General features: G+C 41.4%; 4 protein-coding genes across 5 annotated transcripts; 2 read left to right on the plus strand and 2 right to left on the minus strand.

The window, feature by feature from the left end:
* The first annotated feature begins 7,216 nt into the window (after positions 1-7,216).
* LOC131262072 (uncharacterized) lies at positions 7,217-7,997 on the plus strand. Its single transcript, XM_058263988.1, has 3 exons — positions 7,217-7,327; positions 7,424-7,756; positions 7,818-7,997. The coding sequence occupies exons 1-3, from the start codon at positions 7,284-7,286 to the stop codon at positions 7,981-7,983; spliced, it is 543 nt and encodes a 180-aa protein (XP_058119971.1). The 5' UTR covers positions 7,217-7,283; the 3' UTR covers positions 7,984-7,997.
* Positions 7,998-8,086: 89 nt separating this feature from the next.
* Positions 8,087-9,950, plus strand: LOC131262070 (serine/threonine-protein kinase mos). Its single transcript, XM_058263985.1, has 3 exons — positions 8,087-8,347; positions 8,424-8,816; positions 8,885-9,950. Coding segments are annotated over exons 1-3 (1,287 nt in total). The 5' UTR covers positions 8,087-8,345; the 3' UTR covers positions 9,777-9,950.
* A 38-nt stretch (positions 9,951-9,988) lies between these two features.
* On the minus strand, positions 9,989-13,737 carry LOC131262071 (tafazzin). 2 transcript variants are annotated; one of them, XM_058263986.1, is made up of 6 exons: positions 13,341-13,737; positions 12,968-13,124; positions 11,804-11,932; positions 11,180-11,423; positions 10,838-11,090; positions 9,989-10,775 (listed from the first exon to the last, which is right to left on the minus strand). In XM_058263986.1, the coding sequence occupies exons 1-6, from the start codon at positions 13,350-13,352 to the stop codon at positions 10,725-10,727; spliced, it is 846 nt and encodes a 281-aa protein (XP_058119969.1). In that variant the 5' UTR covers positions 13,353-13,737; the 3' UTR covers positions 9,989-10,724. The 2 variants fall into 2 exon arrangements, with proteins under 2 accessions (XP_058119969.1, XP_058119970.1); XM_058263987.1 differs by lacking the exon at positions 11,804-11,932.
* Positions 13,738-14,335: 598 nt separating this feature from the next.
* Positions 14,336-20,907, minus strand: LOC131267042 (ubiquitin carboxyl-terminal hydrolase 43). The gene is made up of 7 exons (XM_058269793.1): positions 20,821-20,907; positions 19,468-20,047; positions 18,708-18,938; positions 18,509-18,643; positions 18,284-18,418; positions 15,536-18,223; positions 14,336-15,445 (listed from the first exon to the last, which is right to left on the minus strand). Exons 2-7 carry the CDS (start codon positions 19,972-19,974, stop codon positions 15,395-15,397), a joined length of 3,747 nt encoding a protein of 1,248 aa, XP_058125776.1. The 5' UTR covers positions 19,975-20,047; positions 20,821-20,907; the 3' UTR covers positions 14,336-15,394.
* Positions 20,908-21,477: the final 570 nt, after the last annotated feature.

A 21,477-nucleotide genomic window follows, 5' to 3' on the forward strand; every position in this document is an offset into this window, starting at 1 on the left:
CTAACGAGAGACTGAAGGTAACTAGGCTTGGAACAAGTGCTCCAACCTATGCACCCACCGTTCCTATTGAAGGAACTGGTAATTCCATTCTCCATTTTGTAGTTAAAAACGGTTGGCCACAAGCTAATTAAAAATCAATGATTTGAGAAGTAGAAAAACGGGCATTCCTATTATTTGTTTCTAGCCACTACTAGTTTCAATCGCAGAGACACTTTGTTTCATCAGTATCCTAAAAGCATAAAGTTCCAGTTCCATTTACTTCTGACTCCCAGTACATGTTTACACCTCCACGTAAATGGCGAAAGAGAAGTTGTATTGCTCTCACGATCGTTTCAAAGACAGGTCGGGTAAAGCTATTTTCTGCTCCGCCATAACAGTTGGTTTGCAAAATGTTTACAAACATACTTGCAGTATGTGAAGATCTTTGCAAAATCTCGTAAACGAAATAGGTAATTAGAAATTCTTGACCACAGTCTCCATGATCTCTCGGATAGAAACTCCTCTTCTGTATCATGGAATATGGATCCTGCCATGATTGGCGAAATTGGGTGTAATGGTACGATATCGAACACCGCAATTGCTTGCTCTGTTGATGAAACATACCAAATTTACAGTTTTACCCCACTTTCCTGGCTGCTTGCAGGAGGTAAACAAATTTCCAACCAACTGTCAAAAATATTACTACACCCGCTGGGCAATTTCGAGCAATCCTTCTAAAAACGTCCTGCATTTGTTTCATCCACATACAAAAAAGTAGAACGTTTGTTCCGATATTTCGAGCTGCCTAGCTGGCGGTTTCTGGCTCGTTACATGGTACCACTTCTTTTTTCGTTGATCTTGATTTCGCTTTTCTCGGCGTAAACTCGGAGAAGTTGTAGACTGACCGTACAACTAAACAAAAGTATTTTCTGGTCTTAGATAAAGATATCTTTCATAAATTAATAAAACCTGGATGATACAGGTAAAAGCTACTGTACAAAATCTAACTTTCTATGATATTTTTGATTCAACCAAATGTGGAAGCTTTTTTAATTCAGAACAAATCATTTAAACTTAAGTTAATAATTCATGTGTTTGATCGTGATACATCACTTTAAAAAACTAACGAAGGCAACTATTGTTTGAGAATCACCTTTTTAAAGATGTTGGTAAAATTTATGTAGAGCAAAAGGACAGATAAATTAACAAATTAAATATTTTACGAAATTGTAAAGAAAAGTCGAGCTTTTTTCTTTGTTTTTTTTATTCAAATAAGATTTCGCAGGTAATTTGCTGATATTATATCAAATACTTATGTGTTTCCCATGATGACATCAAACAAGATAATATTGATTAACGACGAAAATGAGTTAATAGATTCATTCAATTCATTATGGAGCATTGCATACATATTATTTTTAATGTTATATATTAAACGGGTTGCTGTTGCTAGGAAATGCAACTTAATCGTACAATGTATGTCATACGACTACGCAAACATAACTGAGATCATTTGTGGTAAATTGAATCGGTTAAAAGTTCGTTTAAGCAGATACAACTGGATTAGTCGTAACAGTGACTGATGTAACATTTCCACCACTTGAATGTTATTCCTTCAATTCTTCAAGGTTTCCTACGAATTTAATGCTTATGACTTGGTTCACAAGTTTTTCGTGGTAGGTTTTTAGTAGAGCTGCAACAAATCGATTTTTTTGGAAAATATAAAACCGTGAAAGTGACTCATCTCGTTCGTTCAACCGAGTAAACCTGTGCAGTCAGCGGATTTGGACATAGGACAGCAATCGAGTTAACCAATAAATAGATGGTCGAGCAAGTGAGTAGCGAATGCGGACGAGCGGTTCAATCGAGCGGTATTTGGCCATCCTATCCTAGCATGATTTGGTCAATCAGGCCACACCGCCGACGCTACCGGCCATTTAGTACGAATAACTGTTCATATCACTCCTTGACCTACCAGATTTTCTAAGGCATACGGTATAACTGCAAACCAATTTAACTGAATTTACATATTTCAATACGCATATGTCCACGTTTGCTTGCCCTGAAACGGCAACTTTTTTCAATTCGTGGTAGGCTATCGAATTCCTCAACGTAGCCGACTTGAAATTGAAAAAGTATTGAAACTTTACTTCATGAACTAGGAAGGGGTCATAGCAAACACAAAATATATCGTTTTTCACTTCCGCTATTGGCCGCTGTATCGTTTTTGATCACAATTATTTTTTTACGTTCGTAACCACATGGTCTGTGTGGTACATACCATCCTAAACGTCTCGATGATGTTTATCGTGGCCTAGTAGATGTGTTTGGTTTTCGTAAAATTAAGTAATTTTATGCTCAACATTAAACACAGTATCGGGAACGCAAGGGTAAAACAATAAATGAATCTAAATTTCAAACAGCTTTTCCTATTGTAATAACACTGTTACAGCAACACTATTTTCCTTGTTCAGCATAAACGAAAGTGTTAGAAGGAGAACAAGAAGAAACACTGTTGCAGTTGTGCAACCAGCAAACGAAGAAAATATCTTTCAAAACCAGCAAGCGAGCGAGACCTACATGTCCATGTTTTTCAAGTGAATTGCTTACTCGACTTATCAACGGAGATGTGAAAGGACACGTATGACAAAAAATTCAAACCCGATGGAGTCATCGGGCACCCAATTAGAGACCAACGGGTCATGATATACACTGGAACTGCGATGCTTTCAGCTTCAATGATTTTGAAACATGTGGTAACGGTTTGTTAGTCCTGCACCTCACGGCCAAATTATGTTCGACGAAATCGACGATTGTAATTCGATGAACGACTGTTTAAAAATCACACATCAAATAAATGAGGTTACGCCTCTACCAAACGTTGATTCAAGTCGAGCGGTAAGCGCGTGCCACGGACCGTCAATGTAAAATTACGTGGCGTGAACGGAGCCCAAATGTGCAACGCATACCGGTGTTACTAGACCGGGTATGTTGAACAATAAACGAAAGGCTGGCTTGTTCTGACTACTTATGCTACTGTGTACACGTGATGCAACCACAGGGCATCTGTACGGCAATGGCGTATGTATTTCATCCAGAGCGTAATTGAGCTGCCACAACGATCTCTGGTGCATTGCCACGGTGGTCTGCATGAAGTTAGAACGAGGCAAAGCGTGCGAGGCAGAAAACGTTACTGTACCAGTCGCGGGCCGGTTGGAAAAGGTGTTACTTACCGTTGCTGAAATTGATATGCCGCGTTGAAGTTGATGATAACAACATTTACGGTGTGGCGGGTGCGATGCGATGGATGAAAAAAGAATACAAAAAAAGAAACAAAAAACAATAAAACATCAAGTTCTAAATTTTTTGGCAAATGTAAATGACCTAAAGCATAACAAAAAAACATAATAGAATAAGACGAAACATAGGATATATGCATCTCAGTAGGGTCATAAATGATAAGATTCGTTCGTTATCATAAACACATAGGTCCAATTTCACACGAAACATTTTGAAACATTCTTTCATTTTTTCTTTTTTTACATTGCCTATGCTTAGCTTAAGCCTTTTTCCAAAAATCACGTCACTGCAAACTCACGGAAATGGTCTATTTCGATAGCGTAACGAGTGGAAAGTTCATTCGAAAATGTAACCAAAAGAAAATCGGCTGCTCACCAATTTCCTTTCCGCTTCACAAACGTGCGGTCTGAAAAATATGTTCCGATATGTTTGTGTGCCTTTCGATGATGTGAATGGAGAAAGCTGTTTAGATTAGATCGTTTTGTTAAAATTACAATTCAATACGGTCGGACTGACCGACATGATGATGCCAGGAAAAGTTTGAAAAGTTTGAATCATAGCGTGGAACCGACTCCTAGCAAAAGAAAACGAGTTTCACTCCGGCAGGCGTTACGGACCGTGTAAGTGTAAACAACGACGCGATAGGGCAATTTTCCAGCGTCTGTGGATTCGCTTTGTTTCATTTTATATATTTTTCTCGTTTCTGCTGTCTACCGAGATGTGAAATCACGTAACTAGGAAGTGATTTATGTTTTAATTATCAAGAGAAAGGGCAAACAATCTGATAAACTGTTTGTAACTTAAACTCGATTAACATGCAACAGTTCATACCGTATTATAACTAAGTTTTTCGATTAGTCAGTCCGTATGGGACATTCAGTCTGATGGATTATTTGAAAATGAAACAAACAAAATGTGCCGACATACAATTTCTATACAGCGACACAAAGAAAATTGTCACAAGAAATTCCAGTGCGAATCACGTTCTTTTGCGACAGGTTGAGTAGGGGTACTTACGGGATTTAATAATGTTATTTTTAGCAGTCTCAATCTTGAGCGTGATCTTATTTTCTGCTTTGGAACCCATTCTGCGCGCTATTGCTTTTCCAAATCCCTCCGGTATCTGTGATCGTTAGCTATCGTAGAGGTTCAAACCAATTACTATTTATCACTGCAGGCCGTCTTGTTTATTACTTTACGGTACACTTTTTTATTTGTCCAGGCACAAGAAGTTCAAGTGATCAAAATAAAACACTATTACTAACCACGAAACGAAAGCTGTGGGAAGATTCGGAGCAGAAAACTATTGTTGCGTAAAATATGTCAATCACTTGCAGTGAACGAAAGTAGGGGGTCTTCTGAATATGCGAGAAAAAGCCAAGACAAAAAGGAAAGAAGATTATGATTTGCTGTGCAAGCGAAATTGGACGAGTTATGTTGAAGCTGGATGGCGCCGACACATTATTAACTCGTTCAACATAACACAGCAAGGAAAAACATAAATCACATCCAAAACACTAGCACCAGTTGCGAAGAAGCGTAAACGGGATTCCAAAAGTAATTCTGTTTTGTTTAATATCCTCTGGTAATCGAGGATCGAGTCGGTTATGCTCTCGTTTCAACTTTCCCTCTCCGACTACAGCACCATTTATTATGGTCACATAAACTGCTGAAATTGCTAGATTTTATGATAACGTTCTTTCACCTCGAATTTAAGCTGTTTGTTTAGAGCCATTTAGCTTGCATTTGTTTCAAAACTATACGATTCGCAATTAAGGCAAACATGGCACAATTTTTCTCAATCTTGGAATAGTCTTCTTTCTTCGGTATCGCGTGGACATACCCAAAGAAAAACAAGAGAAAAACGCGACTTGCTCCAACACACATCCGTTCGCACTGGTGGCCAATTTGAACTAAACGACTCACGCAACGGCAGCACAAAATGCTGACGCGCAAGACGTCGCGCAGCCATACCCGACGATCTCCGAACAAACTCGAAGAAGAGGGAGAAAAGAAAAGGTAAAAAGCCAACCAAGTGCGGATATGAAAAGATCGTTAGCGTGGTTCGTGCTGACGTCACTTTGACCACCAAACAGATGTAACAAAATCATTGGTTTATGTTTCCAAACTGAGGTACTATTTCTTAAAAGATGAATGTCATCGTTTAAGGCATGTAACGCCATAAATGTATTACCTTTATTCAAATTAAACCATTAGTCTTTATAATGTTTTAATTGCTCTCGTAGCATTACAATTGCATAGCATTACAATATGCACACTTTCGCATAAATGTCAGCGTTAAATCTTAGCTTAATGAATGGAATTGAATTGAAAAATACGTGTTCCAACCTATGGAGATTTCGGGGTCCGCGACCGCCGAGCGGTAGCGCCGGTTAGAAAATCGGCACATGAGCGCCGAGGCTCACCACCTCTCGACGACGTGGGTTCGAATCCCAACCGAGACCGAACCCTCCCCTATACGGAGAGGACTGACTATCCACGTACACAAAGGGAAAAAGTATTGTAAGCCCTTAATGGGGGACAGGCATGACCAAGACGGTCGTTACGCCAAGAAGAAGAGATATACGTCACCAAATTCAATAAGATGATTAAGACGATAATAAAAATAAAGAATACCGGCAGCAGATATCCGGAGTATCGAAAGGAGAGATGACAAACGGATAGCATGAAAATGTATATCAGGGTTTGCAACTAGACTTCAAAACTAAGGAGGTTTGCAGTCTCCAACAAAAGCAAATGGAGCACATTCAACGTACTGCTTCAATCGAGTTTTTGGAGCCTTCCGATTGCATATTTTTGGTCCAAATCCTATGGAAAAAGAATGAGCTATGTACAAGAACGTTGAATGTATAGAGCTACGCTGAGACGATGAACAAAATACCGTTTGACTTGGGATAAGACGAATGTGTTTTTTTTACAACATGCAGTCTATAGCATGAACTAATTGTGACAAAACACATTGAAACACTTAGTTTTTATACAGGGATAAACGGGATCCTATGTACTTAATATTGCGCCCACAGTAGGAACTGTACAATTTGTAAGGCCACGTGTTTCGCTACAGCTACAACTAAAACCTTGGAAATAAATCACAGCTTACGACCACCTCTTGTGGCTTAGCTTCAATTTCTATCATAAAGCCACAGGGTAGAGTAATTTGTTCGATTCAAGTGCGATTGCACCTCGACGTGGCGGTTATTTACTCGGAAAGTTTCCTCTTTTCAGTACCATAGCCAAACTGAGGCAAGGATACGTAAGATTGTGATACAGGACAAGTCGGAACGATACTAAAATTTGGTTTTTTTCAACACGCAAACTCATAAAACTTGATTGTAATTTTTTGCCAAAGCGAGTGTGTAGGTAACAATCCACCACAAACTTCGCGCCAACTTGTAGAACTTTCGTGCCGGTGGATCACAACGACGCTAAGTTCCATAAACTGCCCTATAAAGTCGTACCTTCAACCCCCCCATTCTAGCGTGAAGTGAGACTTCTTTGATGTAGAACTTCGTTGAAGCCTCCACAACTTTCAGCCGTCAATGTCTAATTCTAGTCCAAGCGTTATGAAAAGCAGAGAATAGGTTAGGCTGTTAGTACTCGTTCGTGATGGTTTCATGTATTTTTTATATTCCACCCCAACAGTGGCACCCTCAGGGCAATAGAAAAGTATTGGCCTCTGGTCGAAGTGTTAAACTACTGACAAACACAGAACGGTGGATTTTTTGAAAAAAGAAACACACCTAGCCAATGTTCACTTTTGCCGTTGCCGACAGCGATTGAACGGTTGGGCATCAACACTGTGACCTATCTAGAGTGAAGTGGGCAAGTGAGAATATCGTTCCAAACCTTAACAAGTTTACCACACCACCGATGAGTGAGGAACATTGAAGTCTGTGAGTTAGTTCATAAACTACCACGGTACGGTACGGTTCGCTTAAAACAAACTGGTTGGATTAAGACGTTTGCAACGGACGCATCAAAGGATGGCTGTTTGGGGGAAAGTTAAAATTGCCAGTACAACCACAACGTAAGCAATGCAAATAGAAAACAACTGCCAAACTTACCATTAGACCGCTGTTTGATTACGTAACGGTTTGATTCCGATCTTTGTCTAAATCTAAAGCTCCAAAGCTCCTCTGACGCGCACTCCAAGCAAAGCCGGTGCATTGTTCAGCGAGACACTAACGGCGGCACTGGGGAAACGGAAGAGTAAATTCAAGGATATAACCGACGAGCTCAATCAGCATATCAATAGCGAGGAACGAGAGGAGCTGTACCAGCGTCCACTGTTCAATGCGGATAAGATTCGCCGCATGATGGAACGCATCGTTGAGAAGCAGTTCGACGTGGACGAAGAAGAAATGCGCTACGTTTACAATCCGGCTAAAAACTTAAAAATGTGCCAGAATATCTCGAAACAGATTAAGGATCGACTGAAGGCAATGAACTTTAAACGGTACATGTAGGAAACAAACTCGGGTTCGATGGATTTTGTGACATTTTGCTCTTTTTTGCAGTCATCGCATAATCAGCATTGCAACGATCGTTGAGAAACAGCAGCAAGGAATACACTACAAAATGAAATATATTCTAGACCCTATACTAGATGATTATGTGCGCCTGTACCATGAAACGCCACATTTTTACATTATTGCAACAGTTTTACTCGTGCATAAGGACTGACGTGCATTTTAAGTTTTTTTAAAAATCATTTTGGATATTTTTTTATTTAAATTGGTTTGATTTGTAGTGTTTTCCAATTACTACATTTTTATCCGACATTTTGTTGCGTGTGGAGAAAATATGTTCCTGGCACCTTGAGGTTAGATGTAAGAGCTTGTCAAATCAAATAATGGCTGATCTTTTGAAGGAAAAGGCTTTGTTCAAGCGGCCAGTGCACCGAGCACATCTAAGCAAGCACATCTAATCCGTCCCATGGACCAAATCCGCCTAGGAGCGACGTCAAAATTCGTCGGACTTTTTGACCGTGAAAGTTGGCAACGTGAGAGTTGCACTGGTGTGACCCATGGTAGAGAGGGGTGACCATGTAAGTGATGTTGTATCAGTAATTTTGTATTAAAATTTTCTTTTCAAAGGGCACTTTTACTGATTGTTTTGTTCAGGGCATCTACGAAACTTCACGTACCCAAACTAGATATCAGTTTCGATACACCCAATCGAGACCAATTTCTTCGCGAGGATTACCATAGCAAGCGTGATACCTATGAAATTCTAGGTCGGGGCAGTTATGGTGTCGTAATAAAAGCGTCATACCGGGGCCGCCCGGTGGCTGTGAAGATCCTGGAGAAAAAATCCTGTCAACAGCCTCGGTACGATACTCTGATGAACGAAGCAAACGCGCTTTACGTCAGGCACGATAATGTTGTCACTGTGCTCAAAATAGTCTCTGAGGTCCAGTATGGACTGGTGTTGATGGAGCGATTCGATGGCCACTGCTTACAGCGTATACTGGATAACCAACGTCAGCTTCCAATCCCTTTGCAACATAAGCTGTTGTGAGTATACGTTTACACTAACTCGCAGCAAAGTTTCTTTCGCGCTCTTGATCACATGTTCACTCTAGGATTCTATGTGATGTTATCAACGGATTGTATTTCTGTCACCTCCACCAACTGATACACTTGGATGTGAAGCCACAGAATGTAATTGTCACAATCAACCCTTCAGCCAATTTGGACCTAAAGCACAATGGGAGAGCTGCCTGCTTGTGTGTACGAAAATATCTGTGCAAACTGTGCGACTTCGGTTCATCGATGATGCTGACATCCTGGCGTAGGAACGAAACACTAGTCAACCGTGGCACGATACGGTATATGTCACCGGAATTATTATGTGGCCAACAGCGCACGGTTGATGGCGTTTCTGAGCGTGCCGATATTTATTCCCTCGGCGTTACGATGTGGCAGTTGCATGAGGGGCGTTTTCCCTACGAGGACATTAAATGTAATGAAGTAGTTGCATACAACGTAGTAAAGAAAGGACTACGACCTGACAGTGTCTCCACTGTACCGATTACATTCGGGAAGCGATCCACAAATCTGCCCACCCGGGGGCGCTGTTTGCACTGGAATGTTCTTCTTCCTGGGCCTTATGTTGGTAGCATGACTTATGACGCCCGCTACGAGTCTGAAGCCGTTGATAATGTTCTCAAACAACAGGGTATTGCGGTGGAGTACAACAAGAAGGTGCAAGGAACAAAAAGTTATGCTCTTGATACTATCTGTTCTGAAGCAACAGAATCAGACCAAGAAATTCCAACTGCTAGGATTCGCGCCTTGTTTGTCAATAACGTTAGGATTCCGAGGCGGGGGTGTAATCAAATCCATCAGATGATCCAAACTTTGTACAGGCAGTGTTGGCTCACGGATCCGTCCTACCGACCCGATGCGATTACGGTTCGTAACACCATCAACAAAGCGTTGGAAAAGTTTGTTTATTGCAAGTGTGTCAACTGATTCACCACGCGAACAGTTATTTTAAAGTGTTTTTGTGTCTGTTTGTATTGTATTGTTTGGTTATTTCCGGTTAATGGAATATTGCAACAGCGTAAATTTAATAATTTAAGTAAATTATTAAAAAGTCGTCGTTAGTTTTTAAGCTTGTCTTCTAAGCAAGTATTTCTTTTAAGATTTAAAAAATAAATATTTGTGATCTCTTGGCAATTGAATCCGATATAAATCATTTACCATTTATTTAAAGCAAGAATTTGTATTGCCTATTATTTTCAAAACTATTAATGTTTAAGAAATTGATACCGCCTTAGGAGCCTTCATTCTGCTAGGTTAAGTCGAAAAATATAAATGTAGCTCCTACCGTCCACCTTACATTAAACAGTTATTAGGAATAATATAACAGACAAATAATCATCATGGACGCCATATCAGGTTCATCTTATCAGCGATGCCACGACGATTGGCTCGGGTTTCTGGAGTTCAGCAGATTGTGTATAAGCATATCGCACGTGCCGAGCAACAAACCAGCACACACTATGGTTCCCATCCATCCACGTTTGCATATTGTCTGTAGAAGTACGTTGTTTTCTTCTAATAAATATAACAAACCTTTTGTCTCTTTCGACAAAACGATAGTTTAGCATCTTTTCGTTTCCACTACATGACTAGAACACTAACCAACGCCATAATTCATTATGGTCCTTCGATAGCCGTGTTTTCATTCATCTAATACGCAAATGCAATTCAATGCTGAATGGAATTAACAAGAGCTATGCTAATGGCTTTATCGGCGCACGATGTCGAAAAAGCAACTCTCAAGTGACGTAAGCGTAGAATCGTCAATAATTTCCGAAAAACGCTTCCTAATTCAACTCTTATAATGAAGACTTTGATGGTGAACATTGAGGCATGTCGTGGATTGGTCCGTTCTCCTTGCAGTCACCTACAGGCTCAACTTTTGATGTGTTCATTGTGTAATCGTTCAGTTTCTTCTTTGAGTGTCTAGAAAAAAGGATTAATAATAAATTGATTGCTTGGACTAGGGCATGATCCTATTATCTTACCATCATTTCTTCTTGGATTTTATCGGTGATGATTTTTCTCGCTTCCTCCTCATTAACCGGCGATGAACGTAACCTTTCCATTAAATTGGCCAAATCGATTGGTTTCCCAAAGTTGTACGTTAATTTCTTTCCCATGCGAAGATAGTAAGGAGGTTCATTTGGAAGAACGTCATCCATACCGATGTGCCAAATCGGAATAATGATAGGTAACATGGGTGTTTCATAAATTATTCGGCCGACACCCCACTTGAATCTGCAAAATACATGGAATCATGGATAAGTGAGCAAAATGTTTACAGCATTCTAGTATTCCAAAATACCGCCATTTCAACTTAGTCTTACCTGAGGTCCTCCTTTGTCATGTTAACTTTTCCCTCGGGAAATACGTGCACCCAGTGACCCAGTTTAAGTTTCTCTATGCATAGATCGACTGCCGGCTGGTAAACACCGGCTCCACGAACAACCGGGATGCATTTTCCGTACATGAAGAATAACGAATGGGCTTTGTTGGTAAAGCAAATATCATGTGCAGCCATTGACCACCGTATAACGTTTCTATTGCACACATTTCGCAGCTTAAGTAACCCTACAATGGATAACCAGCCGACAAAAGCGGGAAAATGTAAAAGGAAAGAAAGAAGACAAATTATTCACTATACATAGAACATCGACCAGGGCTATTCCCACAAATACGTAAATTGGACATGGGCTAATTACTGGTATCAAGGAGTCCTTTGCGTCCACAATGAGGTTGAGGGGATCGAGAATTGAAAAGTAGTAATAAACAATTGTTTGTCAAAATAGTATGTTAAAGATTTTCAAATTCCATCGTCCCGTAAATTAGGTGACCCATGCAATCCATTTCCGACGATGCGGTTGTCCATGCGAGATTAAACGTGATCCTCATAAGTTATGGACTGTTGCTAGGCTATTAATTACTGCAGTTAACATTCATACATCTCTTACCCCAAATGCCCGGATCATCGAAGCATGAATGATGGTTGGATACCGTTAGCAGAGGTGTTCCTTTTGGCCGCTTTTCAAGTGCATTCTCCAGGACTTCGATGTTGTGTACACGCGCTTTGTTCAGCCATACTAAGCGTGGAAGGGGTGGGCATTTAAACAAGAGAGAATAAGTTGGTACGTAACGCTTGGTAGAACTGGTGGATAGTAAAGGTGTACGAAACGCGATAAAAATATTCCTGCGACCCTCCACGGTCCATGCAAAATTATTACATAAAACGATCCCTACATACGCATTTGGTCTTGCCGTCGTTGCCATAGGCAAAAACAAACGTCTGTAGAGTATGAACGGAAAAGAAAGTAATAAAACCGGACTATACGCGAGAGACCTTGAAGAATCACTGTTGCGCGCCGCTCTGTTACCAGCACCTTTGCGGGCGCTATAAATGACTACTGTGCTTTGTGTTAGTTTGATTCTCTAGTGCATCTCCCATTCTTTGTATGTTTTTCATTGTGCGACAAATCCATAGCTTATGATCAAAGTAATAACAAAGAACCATTAATTTAGCTGGTGGGAAACATTAAGAATACACATTTCATTTGATGACCCCTCAACGAGAAAAAGCGTAAGTTTAACAGATTTAATTTGGCACAAGCGCCGAGCGCCAAACGGATGACCAAGGGTGTTGTGCAAAGTAAAACACACATAAAATGAAGCGTATGGGGCTGGAAGCAGAGCTACGCGATCAATAAAAGCCGTACATTTTCGTCGACCAAGTCGAGGTGAGATTTTCGTAAGTTGCAAGGGCATTGTGCAATTAAGTCGTCAGATTTCGTTATTTTCGGACAGACCGAACTGAAATGCTCTACGTTGTGGCCAAGTAGGTCATGTAAGGCATATCCATAGCTGTCCTATAGTAACGCTGAAGAAAAGATCAGTTTCGATAGCCGAAATTCAGCTTCGTTTCAGGTCAACCATAACTAGGCGAAAGTGGCGACCAAGGTTTGCTTACATAATTCCTACATATGAACGTGGTTCAATGCGTGCTATGCGCGCGCACAGTTTCCCACATGATTTTACGAACTTCCATTTCATACGGGCAGGCAAGGATCGAGTTTACGGGGAAACTAGTAAAAATGCAAGGCCTTTTTGAGAGCAATACTTACCGATGACAATTTTGGACAACAATCCCACCAGTCCAATTACTCCAGTACTGGCAATGTGCCACAATCGGTTTGGTCGACGAAGCCGTGGGAAAATCCAGTCAATATTGTACGGAATGTGCGGCTGCTGGACAGCACCATTTGGTGGTGGTACTGCTGGCTTCAGGAACAAATTAAATAGAAAGGAGCTCATGTTAGTCGCGAAACGTGGACACTGACTGACCAATATGTAGATGACCAAGCAATCGGGATCGATTCAACCTATCAGACTGCCCCTCGCGTGTAAACTGATGCATGACTACCTAGCGGCCACAGTCTTGAATCGTATCATCTTTGCGGTCACGAATGCTTTATTCGACGTCGTTTGTTACTGTACCTTGGAGTTCATGCTATTGCCTCGGGGATCCGATTCGAGGGCAAGGAGGCCCTTCCGCAGCGATTGACTGGTTTAATTTAATTAGATGAACTATCGTTCTCCCACCACCATCCGGCCCCTTGAGTCCCGGGCGATGCACGCACCACTATCTTAGGAGGTTCATTCACGAAGATCCCCTGTAGTATTGCGACCCGACGACGGCGTTGTTTGTTTTGTTTCGCTAGACCATTTTACTCTCATCGAATAACGTCACGAGGATGCGAAGGATTACGGAACGTTGCAACTTAGCAGATCTATTCCCATAGGGCTCCAGTGCTCTTGCGGGAAACGTAAACAGCACCGTTTGAATGATCTTCACGTGTTGTTTTTGGACTATCAGCAGACACTGTGAGAGCTTTAACTTTTACTACATCGAGCGCGCACAGTGGTAGTATAACAATGGCTGGAGGAGGGGGCATCATTTTGACGTTTCTTTTTTTCAATGACCAAGTCCATGTATTTCAGTGTTTCGAAATCAGCATGTATAAATAGGATATGCATGTGCTAGTAAGTTTTTTGTTATTATCTCTTGCGATCGAAAAAAATCAAATAAAAGCATCTTACAAACCGTCTCAGTCTCTTATACAAGAAGGCGCAGGGCTAATAAAAAGAATGATATAGCTAATGGCCTTACAATTCTGTCAATGCCGAGTAGCAAAAATATACAGAATGATTCTACCTTGTATGGTTAACAACCTTGGCACAATCATCTGACTTGCTTACCTTGGATCGCGTACGTTATCAAGAAATGTTAGCAAAGGAATGAAACTGCAAAACATTATCATCCAAGATTACAGATACACTGCAGTACCGATTATGCGAAATCATTGGCAAGGCAATTGGCGGATTTATAACGAAAATGTACAACTTTAGTTTAACACAAGTATCACAGCACTTATAGTAAGAAATGTGGTTAACAAAAAAATAAATTAAATACGAACTCTTTATTAGTCGTTAGTTCGACCTCTTTTATATTCATTCAATAATTTAAAAGTTTGGAGAGGTGACTTCTCACATTTTGCAACTTCGCTCCCTTCATTTTTCTACCCTGAATTTATTATAACTAACATTAAATTGTACTTGTCTCACTTCATTCATAGATGCTATGCTATGATTTGTAACTATTCGCACATTCGCTTTATATTGCACAGTAATTTGAATGAATCCGGTCTGACTGACTGGAAGAACTGGCTAACGAACGTTCAAAATCGCAGCATAAATCTGCCTGGGAAGGAAACAGCACGGCTTGCTTGTATTCGAATTTGGAATGGTTTGTTTGAAGTGCATTTGTTTTCCTGATTTTTTCTTTCCGACTCCATAGATGTATGTTTTTAAATATTTCTTTATGCATATTATATCCATCACTAGCGAGATCGCTTTCAAAGCGCCTGAAAGTGACGGGCCTGGTAAAATTTAATGGCTTTTAATATTAGCTTAGTAACGTAGTAGCATGCGTATAAATCTAACTACAGCCGTTCTCTTCCTGCTTCGTTTTAGGCCCTACTTTGTTTCATTACTTTGCAATATCACTACCTCATCTATCCACCATAATTTCTCACACTACAACGTCCATTTGCGCACAAATGATCCTTTTTTCATTTAATTGACCACTCATTCAAAGATTCTCACAGAATTATAAAAAAGAATATAGATAGATTCTCAAAGATAAGCAAGTTCCAGTATTTACAGGAATAAGGTATGCGACCATATGCATCCAAACTTCGGGTCGATTTGAAGATAATTTTAGCAATTATATTGCATACAAACTGTTCGGTTAAATATGATAATAATGCGATAAGGTAGGAAATGATATCGAAACGAAAGTAATACACACTAAAATAACATGAGAAAAAGCAAAATATTACAAAACACATTAAAGTTAATTTTTAAAATCTTCATCATTATTGATGCAACATTATAACGATCTAAGCCCTACAGAATGCTCCTATTATTGACAGTGGTTTGCGCACGTGATGTTTGCCTCCGCTTTTGGTGTATGGTTTCCACTGCATGCATTAATTTTTCGGTGACACTGTTATCAACTTGTGAGGAGTTACCGGTGAAATCTGGAAAAGAACCCAGAAAGAAAGAAGGTCAATTATTTGCATACATGTATAATCGATACGATAGTTTGGTGTATAATGCTTTAGCTTTACCCATAATGTACGACTTCCACTTCCAGGGAGAAGTTCATCCGGATCATCGTCCCCGTCATCAAGCATAACTCGATCGAGACCGTGCCCTTGTTGATCGATGAACAGAAGAGTATCCTTACTGCATGTATTTGCACCTCGAATTAACGATACAGCATCGTTGGCATCGATTACATTTTTGTATGTTGCAAATGACGAGGGTCTATGATGAATTAGCTCAGACACATTCTCACGCCATAGGATGTCTTGATACTGTTGAGAAGATGGCAATGAAAAGCGTCCACCGGTGCTGTGGACCACTGAACTAATGTTTCCTCCTAGTTTATGGTCAACCATACGATCTAGCTTTTCTAGACGTACAGAAAATGGTTCCTTAGATACCAAATCGTTTACTTCTAATATTCTTGAATCGGTGCCGGAAGTGCTGGTTGATCCAGAATAATGTGTGGTAGTTGTATCAAATTGTTGGAGTGGTAGCTTTTCAATAACCATCTCTTCAGCTGCCAATGACTCCTTGGCCTCTTTGGCATTATCATCGTCAAGTGCGATTGTCACAGCTGACGACAACGAAGCCGGTAAATGTATGCACAAGTTAGGTGATATTGAATCGGGGTTTTCGTATGTGTCTAATATTGGTTTTTTCACTTCAAGAATTGGTCGTTTTTCGATTGACGATCGATTGCCGTCTTGGGAATAATACTGTTTTTTTACAACCGTACACGAATTGTTGACCTGGTGTAGTCCGTTTTGGACTTCAACAAGTGTTTCAAGAAGTGGTTTATCAGCAGATCCCAAAACTGGAGGATCGCTATCAGCAGTCGATTTTGTGTCAACCAATGTGTTCTTATTAGACTCTCCCACTATTGAAGCTGCAGGAGACTTGTTTTCTGTTTCAGGAATACTGGCTGTAGTTGTGGTTGATGATGAGGAGGCTGCAGTGGAATTGCTCAGTGTTGATTTTATGCTCCGCTCTATTGTTGCAGACACAGCAGTAGCAGCATGGCTGTTGACTGGAGGTGGGACAATTATTTTCGATACCCAATGATCACCCGAGCTGGAACTAGAGCTTCCCGAGCATTCGCCTGTTGCCCCCTCACCGGTGTTAGTCGGAAGTTTCCTTCTTTGGTAAAACAGTAGGTAAGCCTCGTTGTTAATGATTTCCTCATCGATGCTGTCATTCGGCACGTGCGCCACACGCTGATCGTCGAAGCGATACCATTGCCCATCGTATGGATTTTTACAAGCGGCCGTATAGTGACCCGTTTCCAGTGTATCGCCCTGGTGGTAGCAAACTGCATAAAGATCGTACCGGTTGTCCATGGCAAACTGCCGACGTCCGTTTGCAGCATTTGCACCGGTGGAATGTGACTGTATGGAATGCCCACTACGCTTTATCTTGCGCCAAGGACTCCAGCTGTCTGAATCGGAATATCCTCGATGCTGGTTTTGATTCAGAGCTGCATTTGCTTGCGGACCAGGTGTCTTTTGGAGCGAAAGATCGCGCACCAGATGCGGCGTCATGTCAAAGCCACAGAGCGGAAATTTTACAAGATTTGTCAGCTTTGCCGCTTGAGTGCTGGATCGTAGCTGTTGCTGTCGGAAACGTTTCAAATGTATCACCATAATATCCGGTAAAGACCAGAGCCCGAGCGTCTTCACCACGGGAAGATATTCCTGGCAATGTGGACACTTCCAGGCATTGTCTTGTCCAAGCGTTTCTGCCTTGGTGTAGTGTTCGAAGCACTGCTCCAACGTAAGAGTAGAACTTGCTGGTATTTTCTCCTTCATCTGGCAAACACTCTCATGCTCCACGAATGCATCGCTCATATCACTAAAGAACCGCTCCGGTTCCGTCCACTCGATAAGAAGTTTTACGTGAGCAGGTCCAGCATCGGATGGTAGCACCGATAGAGCTAAGTCAATCATCTCCGTAAATAATGGATGCTCGACTGTTGTCTCCAACCACGTATCGACATCGCAGGAGGGATCCTGCAGGCGCATACGAAACAAGTTTTGTGCCGGCGTAGCAAACGTGAACACGTCCGATCGTAGTATACTGGACATCTCTTTAAGTAATAGCTTCTGTAGTTCACTGTAGGAAATATCTCGGTTTACAATCAAACAGAAAGGCGTACCGAAGCGTTTCACGCAGCCGTTGTCGTTCGAACCGGTCGCGACACGTTTGCCATTACAAAGAAGCAGCAAAATTTTCGTTCCACTCGATGCATCCTGCTGTCCCGCTGACAGCCCAGCCGGACACTCTATACAGTATAAAGGATCGTTTTCATGAACGGATGACATGAGATGTGAGTCGCAAAGCACGCGATTAAAACCCGTCTCGCAAATCTCTGTCAGAATCATACGATCGAGCCCAATCCCGGTATCAGCGTGAAGTTGCTCCCGCAAAGCTAAAACGGGTGAACCATGCGGAATACCTAGGCCAAGCTTCACCTGTTTCGGTTGTTGCGAGGCGTAAATAACTTTTACCAGTACTGGTTGTTGGGACAGCTGCGGCAGTGGTACCGACAAACAGTAAAAAGGATCGAACGTATTGCTCTGTTTGCCACAAGTAGGGCAGGATAAAGACGAGCGAAATTGGGCCTGGAAGACGGCCTGCACAAACGAATTGTTGCATCGAACATAATTGGCAAGTGTTTCAGCTGCTATCACCTCATCCGAACGTCCATTGTTCTGCAAAACGAAATAAAGAAAATTTAGTAGATCTGCATGCCTTAGTCTTCAACATCTTACCTTTATTGTTTTATACTTTCGCTTCGTTGCCGTATTCAAATCCTCATGAACTTTATCCAGCAACCAAAAGAGAAACTCTTGTGCATCATGCTGTGTAGAACTTCTGAATTGACTGCCATACCTATCCACCACAGCCTACAACGGCGATCAAGTGAAAGTAGAGAACTTGGTTAGAAAGTAGAGAACTAGGTAGAACGAAGCAATATTTTATCAACACTTACGCACCTTAAAGTTCGAACTATAGTCTGGAGCATCTTTGCACGTCCATAGTGATTTTAGCACCAGCGCAAGCTGTTCTGTTAGTTCTCCTTTGGTACCGAACTTTTTGGCATTAATTTTGTTGCGACGCTTCAAATCAGCCTTTAGAAAAGATAGTAATCTTGTCAGTCTCATTTCCTCCCTCTACTTCTAAGTGTAAGCTTACTTTGTACAGATCCAAAACGAAATACTGTGCCAGAATGTCCGTATGGCTGAGGCATTGTAGAACGGCATTCATAAAGCAAGTATTTCCATGATTTCTGAGTCCAATCACACCCGGCACGGTGTCTGGGGGCCACACAAAGGCACTTTCTGCTCCGTTACCTCCAGCCCGAGCAACGCTTCCATTTAGGGTGGCTTTTTGTGATGATTGCACCCTGTCGAATTTGTGGTTGTTCTACAAATTGGACAAACAAAAAGAGAATGAAATATCATTGCCAAAACCCACGTTTCGTATACTCTGTCTAGGCCCATTCCATGGCGCGAGCATTTCTGTTTTCAGAGACATTACAAAATAGTAGGAGTAAATGCCAAATGTATCTCCAACGAAATGAGATACAAAGTTGGGGAGATGGGCTGTAGTGCTCGAAACATAACATGTGTGATACACAATACGTATGATTGAATGATTGAGAGCAATCAACAGAGAAAAAGGTCAATTATTTCAGCAACCTCCAGTAGTGATATTTAAACGAGCAGAATATTTCCGATCTACTACGATGCACAAGATGTAAAAATACTAGGCTATGCTACGCATAACCCATATTCTTTAAATTGTTGTCTTATCGGAATCAGAATATGAAAGTATTCCAGCTCTACCAGCAAGAAGGGTGTCCATTTGGTCGTTCTTTTGCCCGCGCCATGTAACACACCCCACGTTGCAAGCTTTCTATGCCATGCCAAATAATCCATGCAAAACCACTTACCACCGTACGGTTGACATATGTCATTTGTTGTGCAATGCGATTGATAAACTTTTTCACTGATAATCGGCGAAAAATTTTTTTGTCACTGTGCCCTGCCACTCCTTCTCCTTCGCCATCTCGTGGACCAGCCATTTCATCTACTACAGACGTAGTTTTTAATTTGTTGTTACTGTTGCTGGAAGCTTTGTGGGCGCCGTCATGCTGACCAGACGATGCTGATGAGTACAACCTCGACGTATCAGTGGCCGACGACACATCACTCGTCACGTTTTTGCTGTTATTACTTCCATCCCCGTCACCATTGCTAGTCTTGGACGCAGCAGCTTCACTATCGTTGCTATAGCCACCACCCAACCTATTGCTCACTTTCGGGGTCGAGCTTCGCGAACCTTGAAACGGATTTCGCGGCATAGAAAAGGCTCGCTTTAACTTGCTGCTTCTGATCCGGGTGCTGCTTTCAGCAGGGACTGCCTCTGGTGATACTTCCTGTGCATTATAATTCTCCATTGCCGGCCTACTTCAAAATTGTTTCAGGTATCCTGTTGTCGTCGTCAAGGTTGACTCCTAATCAGGTCACGAGCTACAATCACAATGCATACGCAAGCACGCATGCATGGCACGCATAAAATACGCGTATTAATAACCTGCACTTGTATTACTTTCTGCAAGAAACTGTCATCCAATTCACTTGCGTCTAAAAACAGCTCGCGTTGTTGTCAGAGGTTCTTCAAATGGCTGTCCAATTAATGACTTTAAAAACCACGCGTCTTCAGGCATTCAGGTGTAACGAAAACATTCAGTCGCTAGCGCACAGGCTGCAGGAGAACGAGTGAATTTAATGAAGGAAAACGAACACAATTGTACGCGAACGAACGCGCCGGAAAGGTACACACAACCACGGGACAAGCGCTCATCATGGCCCATCATTCCTACAGGGGTTAGTTTAACTATGCCCCGGATGGTCGGAACACTTGACTAGGCTGGCGGATGCAACGTATCCACACACTATATCGGTTGACATTGGCTTAATGTATAGAATGTAACGCTATGCTAAATACCACACATCACTGAGCCAATTGTTGCCTCTTTGCAGTAGCTGAAGATGAAACAAGCAGTAGCTAAAGCAAACCGTTTTTGCTACGATAACATGTTGCGACAAGTTTGTTTGGCAGGGAAAAAAATATGCGACAAGACCACCACTCAATGAACTAATTTATTTCGCTCGGCGTAACTTTATGACCGAAACTTGCAGTGACCGCTCCCGCTCCATGCACAAGCAACATGAAGACAAAGTTAGCTTTCTAGTTTTCTAAATTGCTAGTTTAGCTGGTAATCGTAGCTGGTGCGGCTTACATTGATTGAGCATTCGATAAACTGGATTCAATTATCGTACGACACTATCGGCCCGTAGGTTCGCGTAGGTACATATTCAATCGTTTTCACAAAGATGTTTTATCACTTTGGGCACACGTTTTTTGAAGAAACTTTCTTTTACTTTGATTCATAACTTTTTGGTATGAAAACAACGAGACTAGTTGTCGAGAAAGCCGATGTCGAGTAGTGTTGGCAGAATCGGGATTCGGAAGATTTGAAGATTCGATCCCTAGACGGATTCCAAAGATTCGAATCCCATTTGATGGATTCTAAAGATTCGAATCCCTTCTGACAGATTCTAAAGATTTGGATCCCATTTGACTCTGGTCGTATACCGGTAACTGTATGAGTAAAGAATAAACTCTTCTTAGTTTTAAAGTCCCGTGTTGAGATGAGGTTGTAACTCTATTATTTTAAGTTGCACCTGAAGCATTCTTTTTCAAATGGACTCTAAGCGAAAACGGCACTCGAACCGAGGTTTATTAAGAGCAAAGCCGAAGTCTTGCCGAGGAACCATAGCACAAGTTAGTCGAACTATCTGAAGATGTGAAGAAAAGAAAACAAAGTTTTCCCAAACCCAGATTTGAACTACGGACCTGCAGAACATCACTCATGCACTTTGTATTTATAATTGTC

The sequence above is a fragment of the Anopheles coustani genome, chromosome 2 (assembly GCF_943734705.1).
Source record: "Anopheles coustani chromosome 2, idAnoCousDA_361_x.2, whole genome shotgun sequence".
In the NCBI taxonomy this organism is placed as follows: Eukaryota; Metazoa; Arthropoda; class Insecta; order Diptera; family Culicidae; genus Anopheles; species Anopheles coustani.

Coding starts and splice junctions, on each gene's coding strand:
- LOC131262072 (XM_058263988.1), top strand. CDS start 7,284: ATGGCTGTTTGGGGGAAAGTTAAAATTGCCAGTACAACCACAAC. Junction 7,328..7,423: donor ATTGCCAGTACAACCACAAC/GTAAGCAATGCA, acceptor CTAAATCTAAAG/CTCCAAAGCTCCTCTGACGC. Junction 7,757..7,817: donor AAGGCAATGAACTTTAAACG/GTACATGTAGGA, acceptor TCTTTTTTGCAG/TCATCGCATAATCAGCATTG.
- LOC131262070 (XM_058263985.1), top strand. Junction 8,817..8,884: donor CCTTTGCAACATAAGCTGTT/GTGAGTATACGT, acceptor TGTTCACTCTAG/GATTCTATGTGATGTTATCA.
- LOC131262071 (XM_058263986.1), bottom strand. Junction 11,933..12,967: donor GTTGTCCAAAATTGTCATCG/GTAAGTATTGCT, acceptor TTCCACGCTTAG/TATGGCTGAACAAAGCGCGT. Junction 10,776..10,837: donor AAATCCAAGAAGAAATGATG/GTAAGATAATAG, acceptor CCTTTTTTCTAG/ACACTCAAAGAAGAAACTGA.
- LOC131267042 (XM_058269793.1), bottom strand. CDS start 19,974: ATGGAGAATTATAATGCACAGGAAGTATCACCAGAGGCAGTCCCTGCT. Junction 18,939..19,467: donor CATATGTCAACCGTACGGTG/GTAAGTGGTTTT, acceptor TCCAATTTGTAG/AACAACCACAAATTCGACAG. Junction 18,644..18,707: donor TCGTTTTGGATCTGTACAAA/GTAAGCTTACAC, acceptor TCTTTTCTAAAG/GCTGATTTGAAGCGTCGCAA.